Consider the following 18695-nt stretch of genomic DNA (forward strand, 5'->3'; position numbering starts at 1 on the left):
TCTAGAGACTTAGCAGGATTCATTTTATTTGGGATTTGAGGAAGTTAATGTGGTTTAAACTTCATGAAACATTGAGACTTACTGCTCTTGTGGTTTACAAACTAATCGCAAAGTCAGTTCCACAGCTGATATCTAAGATCATGGGAGCAGAGTGAGAGAATACCAAGCAAAAGTTAGTGGGCCTGACTTGGGCAGCTTTTGAATCTATTTCCTCCACCCATAAATTGGTTATGGCTATTAAATAATAGCCACCTGTTAACATATGTGGTAGGGACAACTGAAATTATATAAAAGTTTTGTAAACTATTATCCTATAAGATGAAGGAAACTGTGGCTGTGAGAGGAATGTTATTAATTTAAAAGGTAAGGTTTATAGTGTGGAATGTTGTTAAATCAGTCTTGTCTTCTCTACAAAAGTATCTTACTGAGACTGGAAACATATCCAATAAGAGCTCTCCTTTTATGTTGTTTATTTAACTGTTACACCATCACGTAGGTGTGTTTAGGCTCTTGTGTTGATGTGTGATCACTGAGCAAGAGAGAAGTCAGAAGTCTGTCCTGTGTGAAGGCTTTCTGTTCATTTTAGTTCTGTTTGGTCCACCTTGAGAATCTGTAGTTAGTATTTGCTTCATTGTTTGAAAACAGTAGTCCTTGTTTTCTGTGCATATTAAAGCTGTTTTAACATGGACCCTGTGGGCTCCACTTGGTGCTTGTAAAAGCGCTCGGGTCTTCCAAATGATGAGACTGGAGTATTCCCCACTCTCCATCGCCTGAGAGCTTGACCTCAGCTTTCCTGATGTCCAGATCCATAAAAACCAAGCAAAATCAGCCCCCCAATATAACACAGTCCTGCTGAGAAGCTGTTACAGCTCCTACTGAGGTGGACATACCACGTCTGTGTAGGAGTGTAGTATTAAAGCTGATGATCCTTTTCCCAAATTCTAGAGTCCAGACACATGAGGGGAGACACGGAGCCCCTAGGCCTCGACTCAGGTACCGAGCTGGACCGTGTGGCTGCGCTGGGTGCTGCTATGCCAGCTTCCGGGGCTGCTGACTCACTGCCTCTGCCCTCTGGGTGTCCATAGTACCCTCCCCCCCCCCCCCCCCACCCCGGTTATTCTGCTAGTACAATACTTTGTTCCAAGAAAAAGGGACTCTTCAGAGGATGAGAGAAAATGAAACTGAAAGTTGCTCAGCTGTGTCCGACTCTTTGCGACCCCGTGGACTATACAGTCAATGGAATTCTCCAGGCCAGAATACTGGAGTGGGTAGCCTTTCCCTTTTCCAGGGGATTTTCCCAACCCAGGGATCGAACCCAGGTCTGCCGCATTGCGGGTGGATTCTTTACCAACTGAACCACCAGGGAAGCCCAAGGAGGATGAGGCTGGCCAAATCAAAAACACAGTCCATCATCCAAGGCCTGACCCTGGGTTGTGCTTTCGTGTGGTGTTTTCTGAAGGCAAAAAGCACATTCTCCTAAGCTGATTTCAATAGAAGGTACACTTACTTGCTTCAGACTGTGCTTTGCTGTTGAACTTGTTTCCCTTTTAATTTTATTTTAAATTGTACTTTTGCTTTTTTGGTAGCTAATAATAACATTCTGCTTTTTAATTTTTTTGATGTTACTAACTGTTCCCTGTTATCCCTTCCCTTGTTTTTTTAATTTGCTTAAAGATGGTACTGCCACTAAAGCGGAGGGTAAGCGGTTTGTCTCTGTGACGAGGTGTGTCCCCACGAGTGTTGCCTGGTGCCCTTGCCCTCTCTGGGGTCCCTGCATGACACGTTGCACGCGCTTCCCTCCACTCCTCCTCCTCCTGTCTCCACTGGGTCTTGCCTTCCCTCTACCTGAACGCTCCCCTCCTTTCCTGTTCCGTCGTTGTGCTTGTGGATTTGGGCTCCAGTGTGCTATCCATAGCGTGTCACTCTGAGCCCACACTGGGAGGAGCATCCCTGTGACCTCGTAGGTGACTCATCTCAGGTTTTGTCACTCCTGAAGCACCACCTCCACTTGATTCCTTCTCTTCACTTTGTGCTTTTGTGGGCCTTTCAGGATTGACCTTTCCTCTTACAAACATAAGTTTCAGTGTCAATTGGCAATGCAGGTTGAAGACTGGTAAAGATTTTTTAGTAGGTAATTTCTAGACGTTAGAAAAAAAATTCTTTTCTCTCCCCGGAAGCTACTGAATTATATGATACTGTTTCTGTTTGTCCCACTGATGCCAGCCCCATTCGTTCATTTACTCTCATTCATCCACTCATCTGCCTGGGTTAAATGCCTTCTCTGTGCTGTGTTATCTGAGACACACAGGAGTATTAACTGGTGGAAGAAATACACATCCCCACATCCACATTGTTTTCTCTTTGTGTTGATCTCAAGAGGCTCTTTCTGATTCTTTTGAATTTTGGAGGGAGCTCTTCCTGTCAGTACAGGTCTTTGATTAGTACGTGATAGACATGATCAGCTTTGCAAAGTCTCTAGATAGTAAGCATGATGTTTCAGAAAATTGAAATATAGTTATCTCATTTGCGTAAGGTAATGGCTTAGATTCAGCAACCCTCAGGATGGTGATTTAACAATGAAGAGCTGCTAGATTAAGTTTCTGTGTTACATTTAGCCCCTCTAAAGGCCAGCCAGCAGAGTAGATTGGGTTTTATCTCGAGATGTGCAGCTCACAGTGCTTTTAATTCATATAATACTTTCTAAGAAACTCACAAAGGAAAAATTCAAATGAAATTTTTAAAAGACATATAGTCTGAAGATCAGTGTTCTTCAATTTTATCTCATCATAAAAATCTCCTGGAATCTTGCTTACAAGAGCAGAGTCCTAGGTGCTGCCCCTTGAAAATTCTGATTAAGTTTGGAACAAGCAAGGAACCTGAATTTTCAGCAAGCTCCACTGATGGTTCTTAGAGTTGGATAAGCTTTTGAAATGAGAAGTTTCCAAACTAAAAAAATGGACAAAAGGCCTGTGTCACGCTAAGCCCACCATTTGTGATAGAAGACTGAGGCTAGGTGTGGTTTTCTTCCATTTTTTAGTTGAAACAAGTTATTTTATATTTCTTTTTCTCCAAGAAAACATCTTAAGTATTTCTTCAGCCTAGATGGATAGGGAATAGGGTAGGATACAATAATAATGCCGATGAGACGGAAAGTTAGAGACATGACGTGGGAATTTCCACATTTTTTGCAGAGCGCCCTGGTTGATTTCATATCCCTCTATGAGAGAATAGAAGTCAGCTTGTTATTCCACCCAGCAGTAGAGATTTTACACTTTTTTTTTTTCCCTTCAGTTTCTTTTACCTTTAGTTTTCTTTTACCTGTTCAGGGTAAGGTCAGAGGGTTGCTTGCTGGAAGCTGAGGACAAGAAGTCTTTTTCTGGTTCTCCTTCTGGTAGGAAAGTGGAGGATGATCTGTGGGCCCTTAATCATACAGAATTCAGAATTAGCCAGAATCCCATGTGCATTGGCTTTGGTCCCAGGGCCATCCAGGCTGTCACAGCGCTGGCTGGTCAGAGCTTCCAGCCTTGTGTGATGATGAGATGGAAAATAGAGGCCTTGGGAGCCCTTTCAACTGTCATTTCTCTCTGCTTCAGCTGTGAAATTTAGCAGGCTGCTTAGAAAAGCTCCATACACAGCGAACATCACTTAGCATCTTGTCAAGAGTTTCCTGTCTGAATTTTTAGGATCATTTTGAGTCTTTTGAAGATTTGTTAATATGTGCGTTGACTATATTACTGTCTGTTATGGTAGCTCTTAGGACAAGCACTAGATAACTTGCGTCAGGAGGCAGAAACTTAAATCGGTAGTTGGAAGCTCTGAATTCAAAATTCAGACAATACATTTGAAGCCTGGTGACTCCCTCGTTACAGTGATTGAGAAAAATATTCTCTGGAGGTTCCTTATCGCACACATGAAGTAGCTATCCTGACATTTACAACTAATCAGAAAAATGTTTTTTGTGAAGAACTCAAAGCTCAGCTTTTGAACAAAAGTTTATTTCCAGGTCATCTTTCAGTGTGTTATGTTCAGTGACTTGGAGGATTTGGATATTATCTGTTTTGGCATTTGTGAGAGAGTTTATAATCAATCACCACTGACCCTTGAACAACATGGGTTTGCAGCGTGTGGGCCCACTTGTAGGTGGATTGTTTTCAGTAAGCATGCAGTCCTGCACGGTCTGCACTCAGCTGATCTGCGGATGTGGAGGCAGCTGTGGGCCTTGAGCATCTGTGGACTAGCACATCCCCAGCAGGCCCTGGAACAGTCCCCGCAGGCACAGAGGCCCCTGCAGATACTCAGCTTGTGAAGAAAATGAATGATTCTCATCTTCTTATCGCTTGCTTTTTTTTTTTTTTTTTTAATTTAACTGCTGGGTTCAGGAAATGTATTATTCATATTTTTTTCCAAAATAACTTAAAATGAAGAGTTAAAATACTTAAAAAAAAAACTTCAGTGCCCTGTGGATACTGATGACTTAACTGATGGTTTCAGAGAATAAGTTATCATATGTTATTAAATGTTATTATATGGTCAACGGCCATGCTTAACTATTGGTGATTTTCATTAAGATTACATGATTTAAAAAAGACTCTGCAGCCTTGTCTGCTCTTTAGGAAAAGATTTTAGATTTTAGTTCTATTTTATTAAAAGAAACTTAGATTTTAATTCCATTTTACTGGGAAATAAAACACTTGGTATTGCTGAATATTTATCCAAGCAATTTTAAGTGATTAACCTTTTTGTACAATGAAAAAATGTGCCTATATATAGAAATGAAAGTGTTAAACTTCTTTTACTTTTATCTTTAAAAAATATGATGAAAGTTATTTTTGTAGAGGGATACTTAGAGGTAGCAAATTTACAAGACTCAGCTTTCCAACTTTCATAAATGCCACGTGTGAGTGCAGTCAAGTGTTTTGTGCCCCAGCCAGTGAGTGTGAAGCAGCTTGTGGGCCTAGAGGTCCCCAGCTCAAGAGTGAGATTTACGTGAAGGCCTTTGCATTCTCACATCTCCATGTGGAGCTCAGGCAGGAGCACAGAGACCCGTATGATGGGAGGCTGTCGAATGATTTTTAACTGTCTTCGGCTAAGTTGAAAGTGGGAGAACCATGCTTCCAAGTTAAACCAGTACACGGTTCATTTCCTGTCCTGAGGGCTTTTCTAAAAGAATGGCGGTGTGACTGGAAGCAGTTTTCAGCAGCACCATTAAAAGGCCATGATATACAGGTGTTCTTCGATCCTCCTTCCACAAAAGTCAAAGGCTCCACTTCTCCTCTGGGTTTCTGTTTTCCTATGGATCTGCTTTTCTCTAGATACATGCATTCTCTAAATGCCTCTCTTCTCTCCTTCCAGAATTTTTCCCCCTAATATCCCATTTCAGTATCTTTTACTTTTGCTGGCTTTTTTTTTTTTTTTCCCCACATCTTCTTTCTGTCTTTGTCAAAACACAGTATGAATGAATATGTCATTAACAGGTCATGGTATAGAACTGAAGTATATTTTTACTGTTTGTTCATTGAGTAGACTTTATCTTTCCTAAAGACTATAGAGTATTTTATATCATCTCTTTAAAACATATGCAGGCATTTTTAGTAATATTGCCAAATTAATTATTGAAACTAAACCTCTTCCAATAAAGGAAATATACTTCTTGTTGTTATTGTTAAGTTGCTAAGTCACGTCTGACTTTTTGCAACCTCGTGAACTGCAGCACGCTAGATTTCCCTGTCCTGTGTCTTCTGGAGTTTGCTCAAATGCATGTCCATGGAGTCGGTGCTGCTATCTAACCATGTCATGGATAGTTTTATATATATATATATCTGAGTACAATACAACAGAGGCCCTTTAAACTTCCAAAAACTGATTTTAAGGGTGCTCTGAGGTTTCTCATGTAATTACCTTGGTGAGAGTTGAGAGTTATCGCTAAGACAGCATTTTAACAGTACTGTATATCCATGAAATGTGGGTTTGGGGGAAAAAAACCTTTTTATCTTCAAACTGACATGATCTCTTCCTTGACTTTGTCCCAAGCAAAGCAAAAACCAGTCTTCTCTAATTTGTAACTAAACTTTCTTCTCACACAAGTTGTGCTTTCAGTTTATCTTACCTGTGTTATCTGGAAACCCCAACCTGATGGATTAAAATGGTCTGCATTTACAGCTCCCAAGGATGCCTGACAGTAGCAAACACTGAACTTCTACAGAGAAAGCCACTCTCAAATCTGGTTTCTTAGGGGTCTCACAGATTAAAGTATGCCAAGTATGAGCTCATAGTCCAAAATTACGTCTGTGATGAGGGATAAACAACAAAGCAAAAGAATAAAAACATAATTAATCTCTTTAAGACTTAAGGGTCTTTTATATAATATAAAGTTGCTATACTTAAATGATTAAAAGAAATGAGAAACTTGTATGTTTAGCAGTATGCAGAATTTAGTAGTCTAAATGATCTTCCCAACCGAGACCAGATCAGTCCTCGCAGTGAAGCCACACATCTGCATGCTTTAGCAAGAGCAGAAACCCTGGGAGATGAGAGCCAATGCTGGTTTGCATCTTGAGGTTTTGACTGAATCCTGGAGACCTGGGGCATTGCTGTGAGCGCTGGGGCATGGAGTGACAGAAAGTAAGCCCGAACCCACCCAAGACCTATGTCATCACTGGTGAACAAGAGGTTAACTCTGCTAAATAGAAGAGGGTGAGGGAATTCACCCATTGGAACCTCAGTTACTGGGTGGAGCAGGGAAAGTAATCTTCCCTGAAAATCTGCAACCATAAATTGGGTCTTCATGCAGATTTTTGCTCTGAATTTATGCTACTTTTTGTTATCTGAAAAATCCAAATAGATAAGTCAGTTTAAAGTGGCTGTGAATTGCTTGTCTCCATAGGACACTAGCAGAAGCAAACATAGATCCTCATCAGAAGAACTCAACTTCAGTATAGATCTTACAGAGTTCCCATAAAGTTCCAAGAAAAGAAACCATTTTGTTGTCTGGATATTTAAAGAAATAAAAACTTGGAAAGACAAGTACTGGAGTGGGATGCCATCGCCTTCTCCAAGTAAGAGGTTTAGCCCAGGCTAAATACTTCCTTTAAAAAAAAAATACTTTTAAACCTTATAGCTTTGAACATTCAAATATATGTACTGAACATTCAAATGAATGTACTGAGCAGCTCAGTACATCCAGGAGAATAATATCAGAAGGTGAAGATAAAGTATTTAATAATTTAATTTAAAAAACACATTTTTGACAAATTCTTAGCAATTAGGAATGAGTTTTCTTAACTTGTTGAAATATAATTTTTATGAAATTCCAGAATTAAAAAAAAACAAACACAAAAAACTGTGGCTCAAGATAACAAAACTTTGTCCTCCTTTGTACTCCTTTTTAGCATTGTGCTGTGTGTTCCAAAACAGCAGGTAAAGTAATCAAAGGGTAGAGTTTGAGGAGGGGAACAGAAGTCTCATTTGAAGGTGGTTTTCTATTTAGATAATGCCAAATAATCCACATATAAATGGGTAGAATTAATAAAAGTTTAGCAAGATTCCTAGAGTTAAGATCAAAATACAGTGGTTGTATTCTTGTTTGTGAACAAGTTAGGAAATATAATTTAATAAACTATATTCTGTATAATAAAAATAAGGCACCTTTGAGGAAGTCTACAAAATTGGGTAAAGCTTTTGGAAAAAATTATAAAGCTTTATAGGAAAACACTGAAGAAAGTGATATAGAGAAAACAGTAACAAATGGAAAGATTGATATCATAAAGCTGTCTTTCCCCAAAAAAATTAATCCCAGGTTCCACAATTCTAGTCAGATTTTCACCCTATTTATTGCATGTTCAGATGCATATGCAAGAGAGCAAAAGGCTGAAGGGAAAAGTGGCTTGATTTGCCCAACCAGTTTAGAAGGTGGTTTTGAAAAGCCGCTCATAGTAGTGTACGTCGCACAGAATGGACACCCGGACTAATAGGGCAGACTCGACAGTGAAGAAACGGAGCCATACATATATACAAGTGCTTCATAAGGAACATAGGTGGCTTTTCACATTAGTGAGAAAGGGGTTGCATAGCCATATGGAAAAAGTTAAGTGGATCTCCCCTTTAATTGGAAGAACAATCACTTCCATAAGTGACCTCACAAATGTTGAGCCAAACCGTCAGTTTTGGGAAAATATGTGTGCCCTATGATAAAGTTACATTTAAAATATGTAAGATAATGCCGTCTATTTCTTGGTTATAAACCATGTATATTAAAAATATAAATGGAATGATGAACACTGGGTTTCAGCTCAGGTTACCAAAAATGTTGCAGGTTGAGGCTAAGGATACAGAAGATTTTTATTTTCTTAACTGAATGGGTGTGGATGCTTATTTAAAAAATATTTTGTGGTCTAAGTATTTTATAAAAATTTAAACAAAAAAGTAAATTCAGCTGTTTTTCATCTTCAGTTTGCTTTGGTGACTCCCTGGATATAGCTTGGTGACTTCCTTAGGAGACTAACTCTTAGGTCAGCCAGCCAGCCATGCATGGGAATCTAAACCATTGGATAAAGGAATTAATCCCCATGCTTCTCTGTTTCCTTATGTAAAGTGGGAATAATTAGTTTGTATGCTGGTATGAGGATTTTGAGTTCACATATGTGTGGTTCATAGTGATATGTTGTTGTTCAGTCACTAACTCATGTCTGACTCTTTGCAGCCCCATGGACTGCAGCATGCCAGGTGTCCTTGTCCTTCACTCTCTCCCAGAATTTGCTCAGACTCATGTCCATTGAGTCAGTTGATACCATCCAACCATCTCATCATCTGTCAGTCCCCTCTCCTGCCTTCAATCTTTTGGGTCTTTTCCAGTGAGTCTGCTCTTCGCATCAGGTGGCCAAAGTATTGGAGCTTCAGCTTCAGCGTCAGTCCTTCTAATGAATACTCAGGGTTGATTTCATTTAGGATTGACTGGTTTGATCTCCTTGCTCTCCAAGGGACTCTCAAGAGTCTTCTCCAGCACCACAATTTGAAAGGCATCAGTTCTTAGGCACTCAACCTTCTTTATGGAACAAATCTCATATCCATACATGACTACTGAAAAAATCATAGCTTTGACTATACGGACCTTTGGCAAAGTGATAATCTCTGCTTTTTAATACACTGTCTAGGTTTGTTGCAGCTTTTCTTCCAAGGAGCAATCATGTTTTAATTTCATGGCTGCCTGCAGTCAACGTCCACAGTGAGTCTGGAGCCCAGGAAAATAAAATATGCCACTTAGCTCCACTTTTTTCCCGTCTTTTTTCCATGAAGCGATGGGACCAGATACCATGGTCTTTGTTTTTTGAATGTTGGGTTTTAAGCCAGCTTTTTCTCTCTCCTCTTTTCAACCTCATTAAGAGGCTTTTTAGTTCCTCTTTGCTTTTTGCCATTAGAGTGGTACCATCTGCATATCTGAGGTTATTAATATTTCTCCTGGCAGTCTTGATTCCAGCTTGAGCTTCATCCAGCCCAGCATTTTGCATGATGTACTCTGCATATAAATTAAATGAGCGGGGTGATAATATACACCCTTGATGTGCTCCTTTCGCAATTTGGAACCAGTCCATTGTTCCATGTCTGGTTCTAACTATTGCTTCTTGACCTGCATACAGGTTTCTCAGAAGTCAGGTAAGGTACTCTGGTATTCCCAACTCTTTTAAGAATTTTACAGTTTGTTGTGATCTATACAGTGAAAGGCTTTCTAAATGTAGTCAATAAAGCAGAAGTAGATGTTTTTCTAGAATTCCCTCGCTTCTTCTATAATACAGTGGATTTTGGCAATTTGATCTCTGGTTCCTCTGCCTTTTCTAAATCCAGCTTGAACATCTGGAATTCTTCAGTTCACATAGTGTTGAAGCCTAACTTGAAAATTTTGAGCATTACTTTGCCAACATGTGAACTGAGTGCAGCTATATAGTAGTTTGAACATTCTTTGGCATTGCCTTTCTTTGGGATTGGAATGAAAACTGACCTTTTCCAGTCCTGTGGACATTGCTGAGTTTTCCAAATTTGCTGGCATGTTGAGTGCAGCACTTTAACATCATCATCTTTTAGGATTTGAAATAGCTCAACTGGAATTCCATCACCTCCACTAGCTTTGTTCCTGGTAATGCTTCCTAAGGCCCAGTTCACACTGCAGGATGTCTGGCTCTAGGTGAATGACCACACCATCATGGTTATCCAGGTTATTAAGAGGTTTTTTGTATAGCTCTTCTGCGCATCTCTGCCATCTCCCTCCTCTTAATCTCTTTTACTTCTGTTTCTGTCCTTTATTGTGCCCATCTTTGCATGAAGTGTTCCCTTAGTATCTCTAATTTTCTTAAAAAGATCTCTAGTCTTCCTGATTCTATTATTTTCCTCTCTTTCTTTGCATTGTTCAGTTAAGAAGGCTTTCTTACTTCTCCTTACTATTCTCTGGAACTCTGCATTCAGTTGGATATAGCCTGCCCTTGTGTCAGTTGCTCAGTCATGTCCAACTCTCTTGACCCCATGGACTGTAGCCCACCATGCGCCTCTGTCCATGGAATTCTCCAGGCAAGAATACTGGAATGGGTTGCCATTCCCTTCTCCAGGGGATATTTTCTCCTTACTGCTTTGCTTTTCGTTTCTTCTTTTCTCACTATATGTAAGGCCTTGTCAGATGACCATTTTGCCTTCTTGCATTTCTTTTTCTTTGGGATGGTTTTGGTCACCACAAAACTGTTAATACTGTAATTCCTGTACAGTATTATAAACGTCTGTCCATAGTTCTTCAGGCACTCTTTCAGATCTAATTCCTTGAATCTATTTGTCACTCCTACTGTATAATCATAAGGAATTTGATTTAGGTCATACGTGAATGGTCTAGTGGGTTTTTTTTTTTACTTTGTTCAATTTAAACCTGAAATTTGCAATAAGGAGCTCATAATCTGAGGCACAGTCAGCTCCAGGTCTTGTTTCTGCTGACTGTGTAGAGAGAGCTTCTCCATATTCAACTGCAAAGAATATAGTCAGTCTGATTTCTGCATTGACCATCTGGTGGTAGCCATGTGTAGAGTCATCTCTCGTGTTGAAAGAGGGTGTTCGCTATGACCAGTGCATTCTCTTGGCAAAACCTCTCTTGTTAGCCTTTGACCTGCTTCATTTTGTACTCCAAGGGCAAACTTGCCTGTTATTCCAGGTATCTCTGAACATCCTACTTTTCTATTCCAATTGACTATGATGAAAAAAACATCTTTTTGGGGTGTTAGTTCTAGAAGGTCTTGTAGCTCTTCATAGAACCATTGGACTTCAGCTTCTTTGGAATTAGTGGTTGGGGCATAGACTTGTATTACTGTGACGCTGAATGGTTTTCCTTGGAAACAAACCAGCATCATTCTGTTGTTTTTGAGTCTGCACCCAAGTACTGCATTTTGATCTCTTCTGTTGACTTTGAGGGCTACTCTATTTCTTCTAAAGTATTCTTGCCCACAGTAGTAGATGTAATGGTCATCAGAGTTAAATTCACCCATTCCTATTCATTTTAGTTCATTGGTTTCATAAAGATGTTGATGTTCCCTCCTGCCATCTCCTGCTTATCTACATCCAGTTTACCTTGATTCATGGACCTGGCATTCTAGGTTCCTATGCAGTATTGTTCTTTACAACATGGAACTTTACTTTCTCCACCAGACCCATCGATACTAATTTTAATATAGATTCTAGAATTTTTAGGTCTTTCATTCAGTTCCTCTTAAAAGTCATTGATTCTTTCTAGCTTTCTTCTTTTCTTTTTTTTAAAATTAAGTGTCATGCTTTCTTTTATTGCTCCTTACCTTCATTTCTTGGACCTTTTTCAAGCTTTCGAATTTGTTTTCCTATATTGCCTTTCTGCAGGTTTTCTCAGTTGTTGAGGTAGATGTGCTTTTGAACAACATAAGAAGCCAGTGGGAGCTGAGATTGTTTTGTGTTTTCCCTATCAGTTTGATATTCTGATTGAATTATGGAAGTCAAGCATTTTGTGTCCCTTTGAAAACAAAGAATCCCTGAATTTAAAAATTAATTTTTAATCATTCTACTCTTACCATCAATGATTGATTTTTATATTGTTTCATGCTTTAATAATTGGCATTAACACATTGCTTTACCTACAGTGTCAAATTTTTTTGATAAATACTTATGACATTGCATTATTTTTAGGTCATTTTTCTAGGTACTCCTAATATTGATCCTTTTAATAAACTTCATCTTTTGTAACCTAGAAACTTGCTGGCATACATGCTTTAAAATAGAAGTTTAATGCTATTTATCAAGACAATATTTATCATCCAGGATGCTTTAGTTTTTGTTGATTGCCGGGTTAAGAAGATTTTTTGTTTGTTTGTTTTCCATTTACTCTTTTTTCCCCCTATAGTATTTTTATGAAGATGACAGCTAATATTCTTTTCTGCTTTTGGAAATATGACAGATTATGTAGACAATAAACAGAGAGAATTTCATTTTTAAAAATTGTGGAAAAATTATTCAAGTGACTGTGAATATAGAATATGCTGAAATAGTTGAAACAAAAGCACCTGATAGGTGCATGAGTACCTCTGGGGAGTTTCTGACATGTCTATAGAATCTGTATACAGACCAGTGCACATGTGCGTGTCAAGACCACACATGGGGAGACCTGCTCCCCTGGAGGTGACTCAGCCCATGCCCCTTGTTTGCAGTCTGGGTGCTTTTCTGAGTGGGTCGCACTTACTGGAAACATTATGGAAGCACTGTGTTTGCTGTGTCCTCCAGGTCGGATCCGCACGCGACGACAGAGCTCCGGGAGTGCCACCAACGTCGCCTCTACACCTTCCGACAGTCGGGGCCGCAGTCGCGCCAAAGTGGTCTCGCAGTCCCAGCGTAAGAAGTATATTTTATGCTGTCTGTTTATCTTAGTTTTATCCAACTTCTGCAGTTGGAAATTTGTATTATTTTTATCGACTTTAGAGGAAAAACACATTTTGGTGACGCTAAGACACTGAATGATCTTTATGTATGTTGGATAAGTTTGCAGAATGGAGTATTCCAGTGCCCACCTGTGTCTCCTTTCCAAGCGACTTACGTTCTGTTTAAATTTTGTAAGCAGTGAAATGTAGTTTCTCTTCTTCCCCTCAAGCCTTTCAAGTTGAAACGTGTTTGGGCTATGACCCGTTTTGCTGTTGATGAGGACTCCTGATGTAATTTAAGAACAGCACCCAGGAGGTGACTGCTCACACTGAGGTCTCTTTCCAGTGGCAAGAAGTAAATCCATTCAGAGCTCCCCCTAGCCCGCTGTGCTAACACGTCACCCTGCTCCTCTCTTCCTGCCAGTGTGGGCTCTTGCTTTTGCTCAGCTGCCCTCGCTTCCATTATTGCTTCTATGTATATGTCAAGCCACTTGATTCTTAGCATCACCCGTGAGAGCACCCATGCATGGGATGAGCGTATCCTCATCCAGGATCCAGTCCTGATGTCTCTCTTCCTGGCCCCACAGGCTTCCCTGTCTGTGCACATGGAGTGGAGCGGGTGTCAGGGTCCTCCTGGGCAGGGCAACCATGCCTGAGGAAGGCTGCCCTTCCCTCAGCACTGCGCTCATCAGCTGATGGTGTCTGCCTGGCTTGTGTAGAGAGTGGCTAGTCAGCAGCCAATCCTTAGTTCCTCTCATAGATGCTTAGAAGTTCTTTCTCAGCTCCTCCTGAATTTAGGTACTTTCTCAGGTCCCTTTGATAATTAAGGGTCCTTATGTTGAAACAAGCTTTTATTTTCTTTCTGAAAAAAAAGTGCAAAGTCAGTCATATTATTGGGAGGCTACACAACCCAGGCTTGTCTGATACAGAAGCCCATGCTTTTAGTGTCTTACACCATGCAATACAACATAAGTTGTGCAGGTGTAGTCCAGAAACTTCTGCTTAGGGAGTAATACCCTGGCTCTGGTTGTTCTTTTGAACTCTAGTGATGCCTGGAGTCACAGATAGATAAATACTCAGGTCACAAGACTCATATCTCATCACAAGGAAATTTTTCTTGACAGAAAATGTTTAGGACTCAGAGAATAGGTCAATATGTTTGAATTCAGTTGAATTAAAAAAATGTCAACCCTTTAGCTGCACAAGTTTATTTTCTTTCGTGGAAAGAGTTGAACAGTGTTTTTTATGTTTTTTTATGTCTGCTATTCATTGGCATTGGTCTCTGCAGGGGTTCCTGCCCCTCGCTGGTTAAGGGGTGTCGAAAATAAAGTCCCTTCTGTAGTGGGAGATGACAGAGCTATAATTTTTCAGTGTTATAAAAATATTGTACCTTGCATTGGGGACCCAGTTTAACTCTTCAGTTTTATTTTATTCCCCAAATTCCACTCACAGGAAAGAGACAACACAGCAAATGATCAAGCCTGGACCTTAAACTTATGTATATAAATCAGATATTTTTTAAAAATTATTTTAATAGGAGGTAAATATGAACACATCTGTATATTTTACAAATGTAGATATACTAGCATTCATAGTTCCGCTTTAAGAGTAAGTAGATTTCATTAATATTAGATTTAGGGCAACAGCATATTTTAAATAGCTGAGGATTTAACTATGTGAGGATTAGTATTTAAATACTGAAGAATTTGGCATTAGACATTGTTAAGATGAAACTAGGTAGCAGCAGTTTCTTTCACTTTGTTGATGTTTATGGAGCCCTTCCTATGGTGAGCACCATGTACAGTGGTATAGAACACAGATGGTAAGTCACTTTCTGGCACTTCCCTGGTGTTCCAGTGGTTCCATACTCACTGCAGGGGCCATGGTCAGGGAACTAAGATCCTGCATGCCGTGCATGGTGGCCAAAAAAAAAAAAAAAGTAAGAAAAAAAAAGATGCCATCACTTCTGCTGGGCTGCTCAGAGCTAGAGAGCAGGTGCCCCCCACGGGGCCCGGCACTCTCTCAGTCTTCCCTGTATCTCATCTGCCTGCACTGTGCCTGGCACAGGGTAGGTTCTGTCCATGTTTCATGGACAGATACAAAATAAATGCTAGTACAGTATGATGTGTATAAAATAAAAACAAGTACAGAAGTAAACTAGGAGGAACAAGACCTAGGAAAAACAGCTTTTGCTAATGTGTTTGTAAACAGACCCATTTGTGCTATGTTGCATGCTGACCTCTGTATTGTGTCTTTTAATCCACTTTTTGCCTGTCCTTTGGTCTGCTCTCATAACCCAGGATCCAGATCTGCTAATCCTGCTGGTGGTAAGACATCTTTCTTCTTGCTGTTTTTTTGTTTTGTTTTGTTTTTTGCATTTTCCCTCACCCCATGTGCCTCGCACAGTATTAATTTCTCTCTTTATTATGAGCTTAATCTTTCTCCATTTTTTCTGTATGTTCAAATTCTAGAGTTTGAAATGGATTTCTTTTCTCTTTTTATACAGCCTAATAATTTGTGTGCTCCAATTTTATGGGCAAAATTAATAGATCCTAAAATAGGTTCTTCATGATAATGTGTATTGATAATTTTTATAATGAATTTCACTTAAATTGTAGTTAAGTCATTAAAAAGTACTAATTTTTGTAAGTGGTCATCTTGGTGTTTCATTTGAATTATGGAGGGGCGTGTGCGTGCAATTTCCAGGTAAGTTTTATTTCAAAGGTTTTTACTCTCTGGATCATTCTATTCTTCTGCATAATAATGTGTGCTTGACATTTGTGGATTTTGTTGCCTTCTGTACTTAACAGGAAGATCTACCTAAGTTAATGACTGCCATTTGGGTGTATTGGTCTGATCCTTAAAGATTTGCTGTTTGCTTTAAGAAAGAATTTTGTTTTACAAGAAATGGTTGTATAAGTATCTAGTCACTTAGCCATTTTTAAAAATTGCTAACTATGTATTATGGGTTGTGTTTTTTTGATTTTTGTTTGTTAACTTTTATTGGAGTATAGTTGATTTACAACATTGTGTTAGTTTCAGATGTACAGAAAAGGGAATCTGTTATATGTATGCATATATCTACTTTTATTTTTAGAATCTTTTCCCATATAGGTCATTACGAGTACTGAGTAGAGTTCCCTGTGCTAGTACAGTAGGTCCTAAATTAGTTGTCTATTTTATATATAGTAGTGTGTGTCTGTCAATCCCGATCTCTCCAAGTTTATCCCTCCTGCTGCCGCCTTCCCCATGTTTTTGATTTCTCATTTTACTGCATACACATTACAGAATGTATTCTGCAGAATTTCTACCTTTGTAGGGTTTTTGAGCCTTCCTTTGAGACTCAGTACATAGTGTTTATGGAAATGTACAAGCGAATGTCCATCTGTTTGTTGGACTGTACGTTTGTATGTATGGAGAGGTATGTTTATGCATATCCATATGGTTTTGACTGCTCTGTCATTTTATGACTAGTATGTTAATCTTTTATTGATATTAGTCTTTCTGAGAGGTATGTAAGTAATTATGGTCTTTCCAATTTCTCTCTGTATTTTTATCATTTTATATCTCAGGGCTATGTTACTTGTAGCATGAAGTTTCATGATTATTATATCTTTAAGGATAATTCTTTTCTTTTTGAAGTTCAGTGTTTTATTCTATTTTCTTGTTTTGTTTTATGTATGTTGTCTCTTATAAGCAACATGCAGTTGAATTTCATTTCAGTTTTTTTAAACCAACCCAGGAATCTCTGTCTTTTAATAGATAAATGTAATCAGGTCACATTTATTATAATTACTAATATGTTTGAGATTATTACTACCATTTTATTTTGTGATTTTTGTTTACCATATTTCTGCCCCCTTTTCCATTTGTTACATTAATGGAGTCTTAGATCCATTTTCCTCCATTAATGTTTAAGAAATTTTTGTTATATTTCTATTCTTTCAGCCATTTTTAACATATCCACTCCTTTAGGAAGCAAAACAATTATTTAATAAACACCTTTGTGATTATTGGTAGAAATTTGTTATAGAATAGGGAGACTTTTTGTTCTGAACCTGAGCTTGTTCTTTTGAATCAGAAATTTGGCAGTCGTTTTTGTAGAATTCCATCATTCCTTCTTCTGTGTAAATATTTATGATAATTTGATGTTCTTTTATGCTCCTTCATTTTTAAAAAATATTAGTTATATTATCAACTAGGAAGCTATTTTTACACAAAGTTCTCTTGGTATTTGATCGAAACTGCTGTGTAAAGTGACTTCTGAAATTACTGTAACTTATTTCTTGATTTACGTTCATTATTCAATTTTGTTTTGGTTTACTTTTAGCTGGCAGCCGATCCAGTTCCCCAGGGAAATTGTTGGGAAGTGGTTATAGTGGCCTTGCTGGGGGTTCCTCAAGAGGCCCACCTGTGACACCCTCTTCAGAAAAACGAAGCAAGATTCCCAGGAGTCAGGGATGTAGTCGAGAAACAAGTCCAAACCGCATAGGATTAGGTAAGAATTCTCAAAGGCCTTGAAACACCATTCCCAACCTGGTCGTAAGTTTCCTGTAGGAAATAACTATTTTTGAACTGAGGATGTCATTTTGTCTGTATTAAAAAGACATTTCAGTGTGTGCTTTTTACAGAATGCAGCATGTTTAGTTTTCATTTATGACTAAAAAATATGTGGGGTTTACCTACAAAGTCATGGGAAAGAATCACACCATTTTAGGCTTTTATGTTTGAGAATCATTTTGTAAAACCTTAAAATTGGGAGAATGGGCAGGATTTTTTCTTCCCAGTTACGAGCAGTGCTGCTTTTTCTTTCACTGAATAGCACTAAGTAGCCATTAACCTATGTAAATTTTCAAAAGCAATTTGTAGGGTCCACCTCTGGAGAAGGGCATGGCAACCCACTCCAGTATCCTTGCCTGGAGAATCCCATGGACAGAGGAGCCTAGCAGACTGCAGTCCACTGGGTTGCAGGGAATTGGTCACAACTGAAGTGACTGAACATGCACGCATGCAGGGTACACATTTATTTTGATTTTGATCTTCTCTAACCTAACTAGTGAAACTTACCATCAAAGAATATGTGTAGTTACTTTTGCCATAATATTGTTCAAACATAAACATCAAAAAGAGAAAAACTATTTTGTGTTGGAGTATTTAGTTTCTTTGTAATAGTGTGTAGAACAGAGTGTATATGAATGACTCTCAGCAGCTTAACAGCCTCTTACTCTATTAACAGCTAACTTGTATGCTACCTTCTTAATAAAAAAGTTAGAAGTCTTTTGTAACATTTTGTGAAAAATCTGTGTTCAGACTCATATTTTCACCTCCTTTCTAAGAGTGAAAACCTACTAATGTGAAATCAGAGCACTATAATTTTTAGTCCTGTTGGCTTATCTGTCTCCTTTATTCGTTTATCTTACCAACAACTTTTACATGAATGTTTACTATGATGTATTGGGAACATTGTGAGACCTTTTAATTAGAAGAGAAATGTAATAGATTCAACTTGTGACTTCAAAGAGCTTGTGGTCTTAGAGGCAAAAATGTGAGACCATTTGACAGGTATTCTGGCGGGTGCTCTGGGCCATAGAACAGGAATGTCCTGGGGCCCTTGTCTGCCCCACTCCTCCCAGATTTCCTTCCAAGGCAGGCTTCCCAGAGAAAGTTGTGTTTCGATGAGGTATAAGGTGGTGAGAGGTATGGCGGGGAGATGAGGAGAATGGTATCCTCAGGTAGAGAGGACACTGTGCAGAAGCAGTCAGACAAGAGGGAGCATCGTGTACCCTGGGGCCT

At 39.0% G+C, this 18695-nt stretch overlaps 1 protein-coding gene across 9 annotated transcripts in view; it reads left to right on the forward strand.

Moving 5' to 3' along the window:
• The window catches only part of CLASP1 (cytoplasmic linker associated protein 1), a 275488-nt gene that overhangs the window by 175598 nt on the left and 81195 nt on the right, over positions 1-18695 (forward strand). For 4 of the 9 annotated variants that reach the window (XM_040228933.1, XM_040228938.1, XM_040228934.1 and 1 more), the window contains exons 20-21: positions 12769-12876; positions 17233-17400. In XM_040228933.1, coding sequence (XP_040084867.1) covers positions 12769-12876; positions 17233-17400 — 276 coding nt within the window. Of the gene's footprint in view, positions 1-945; positions 994-1674; positions 1699-12768; positions 12877-15202; positions 15230-17232; positions 17401-18695 lie in introns of all 9 variants that reach the window. The other 5 variants (XM_040228932.1, XM_040228936.1, XM_040228931.1 and 2 more) reach the window with 4 other exon arrangements.

The sequence above is a fragment of the Oryx dammah genome, unplaced genomic scaffold, assembly GCF_014754425.2.
Source record: "Oryx dammah isolate SB20612 unplaced genomic scaffold, SCBI_Odam_1.1 HiC_scaffold_27, whole genome shotgun sequence".
Classification (NCBI taxonomy): Eukaryota; Metazoa; Chordata; class Mammalia; order Artiodactyla; family Bovidae; genus Oryx; species Oryx dammah.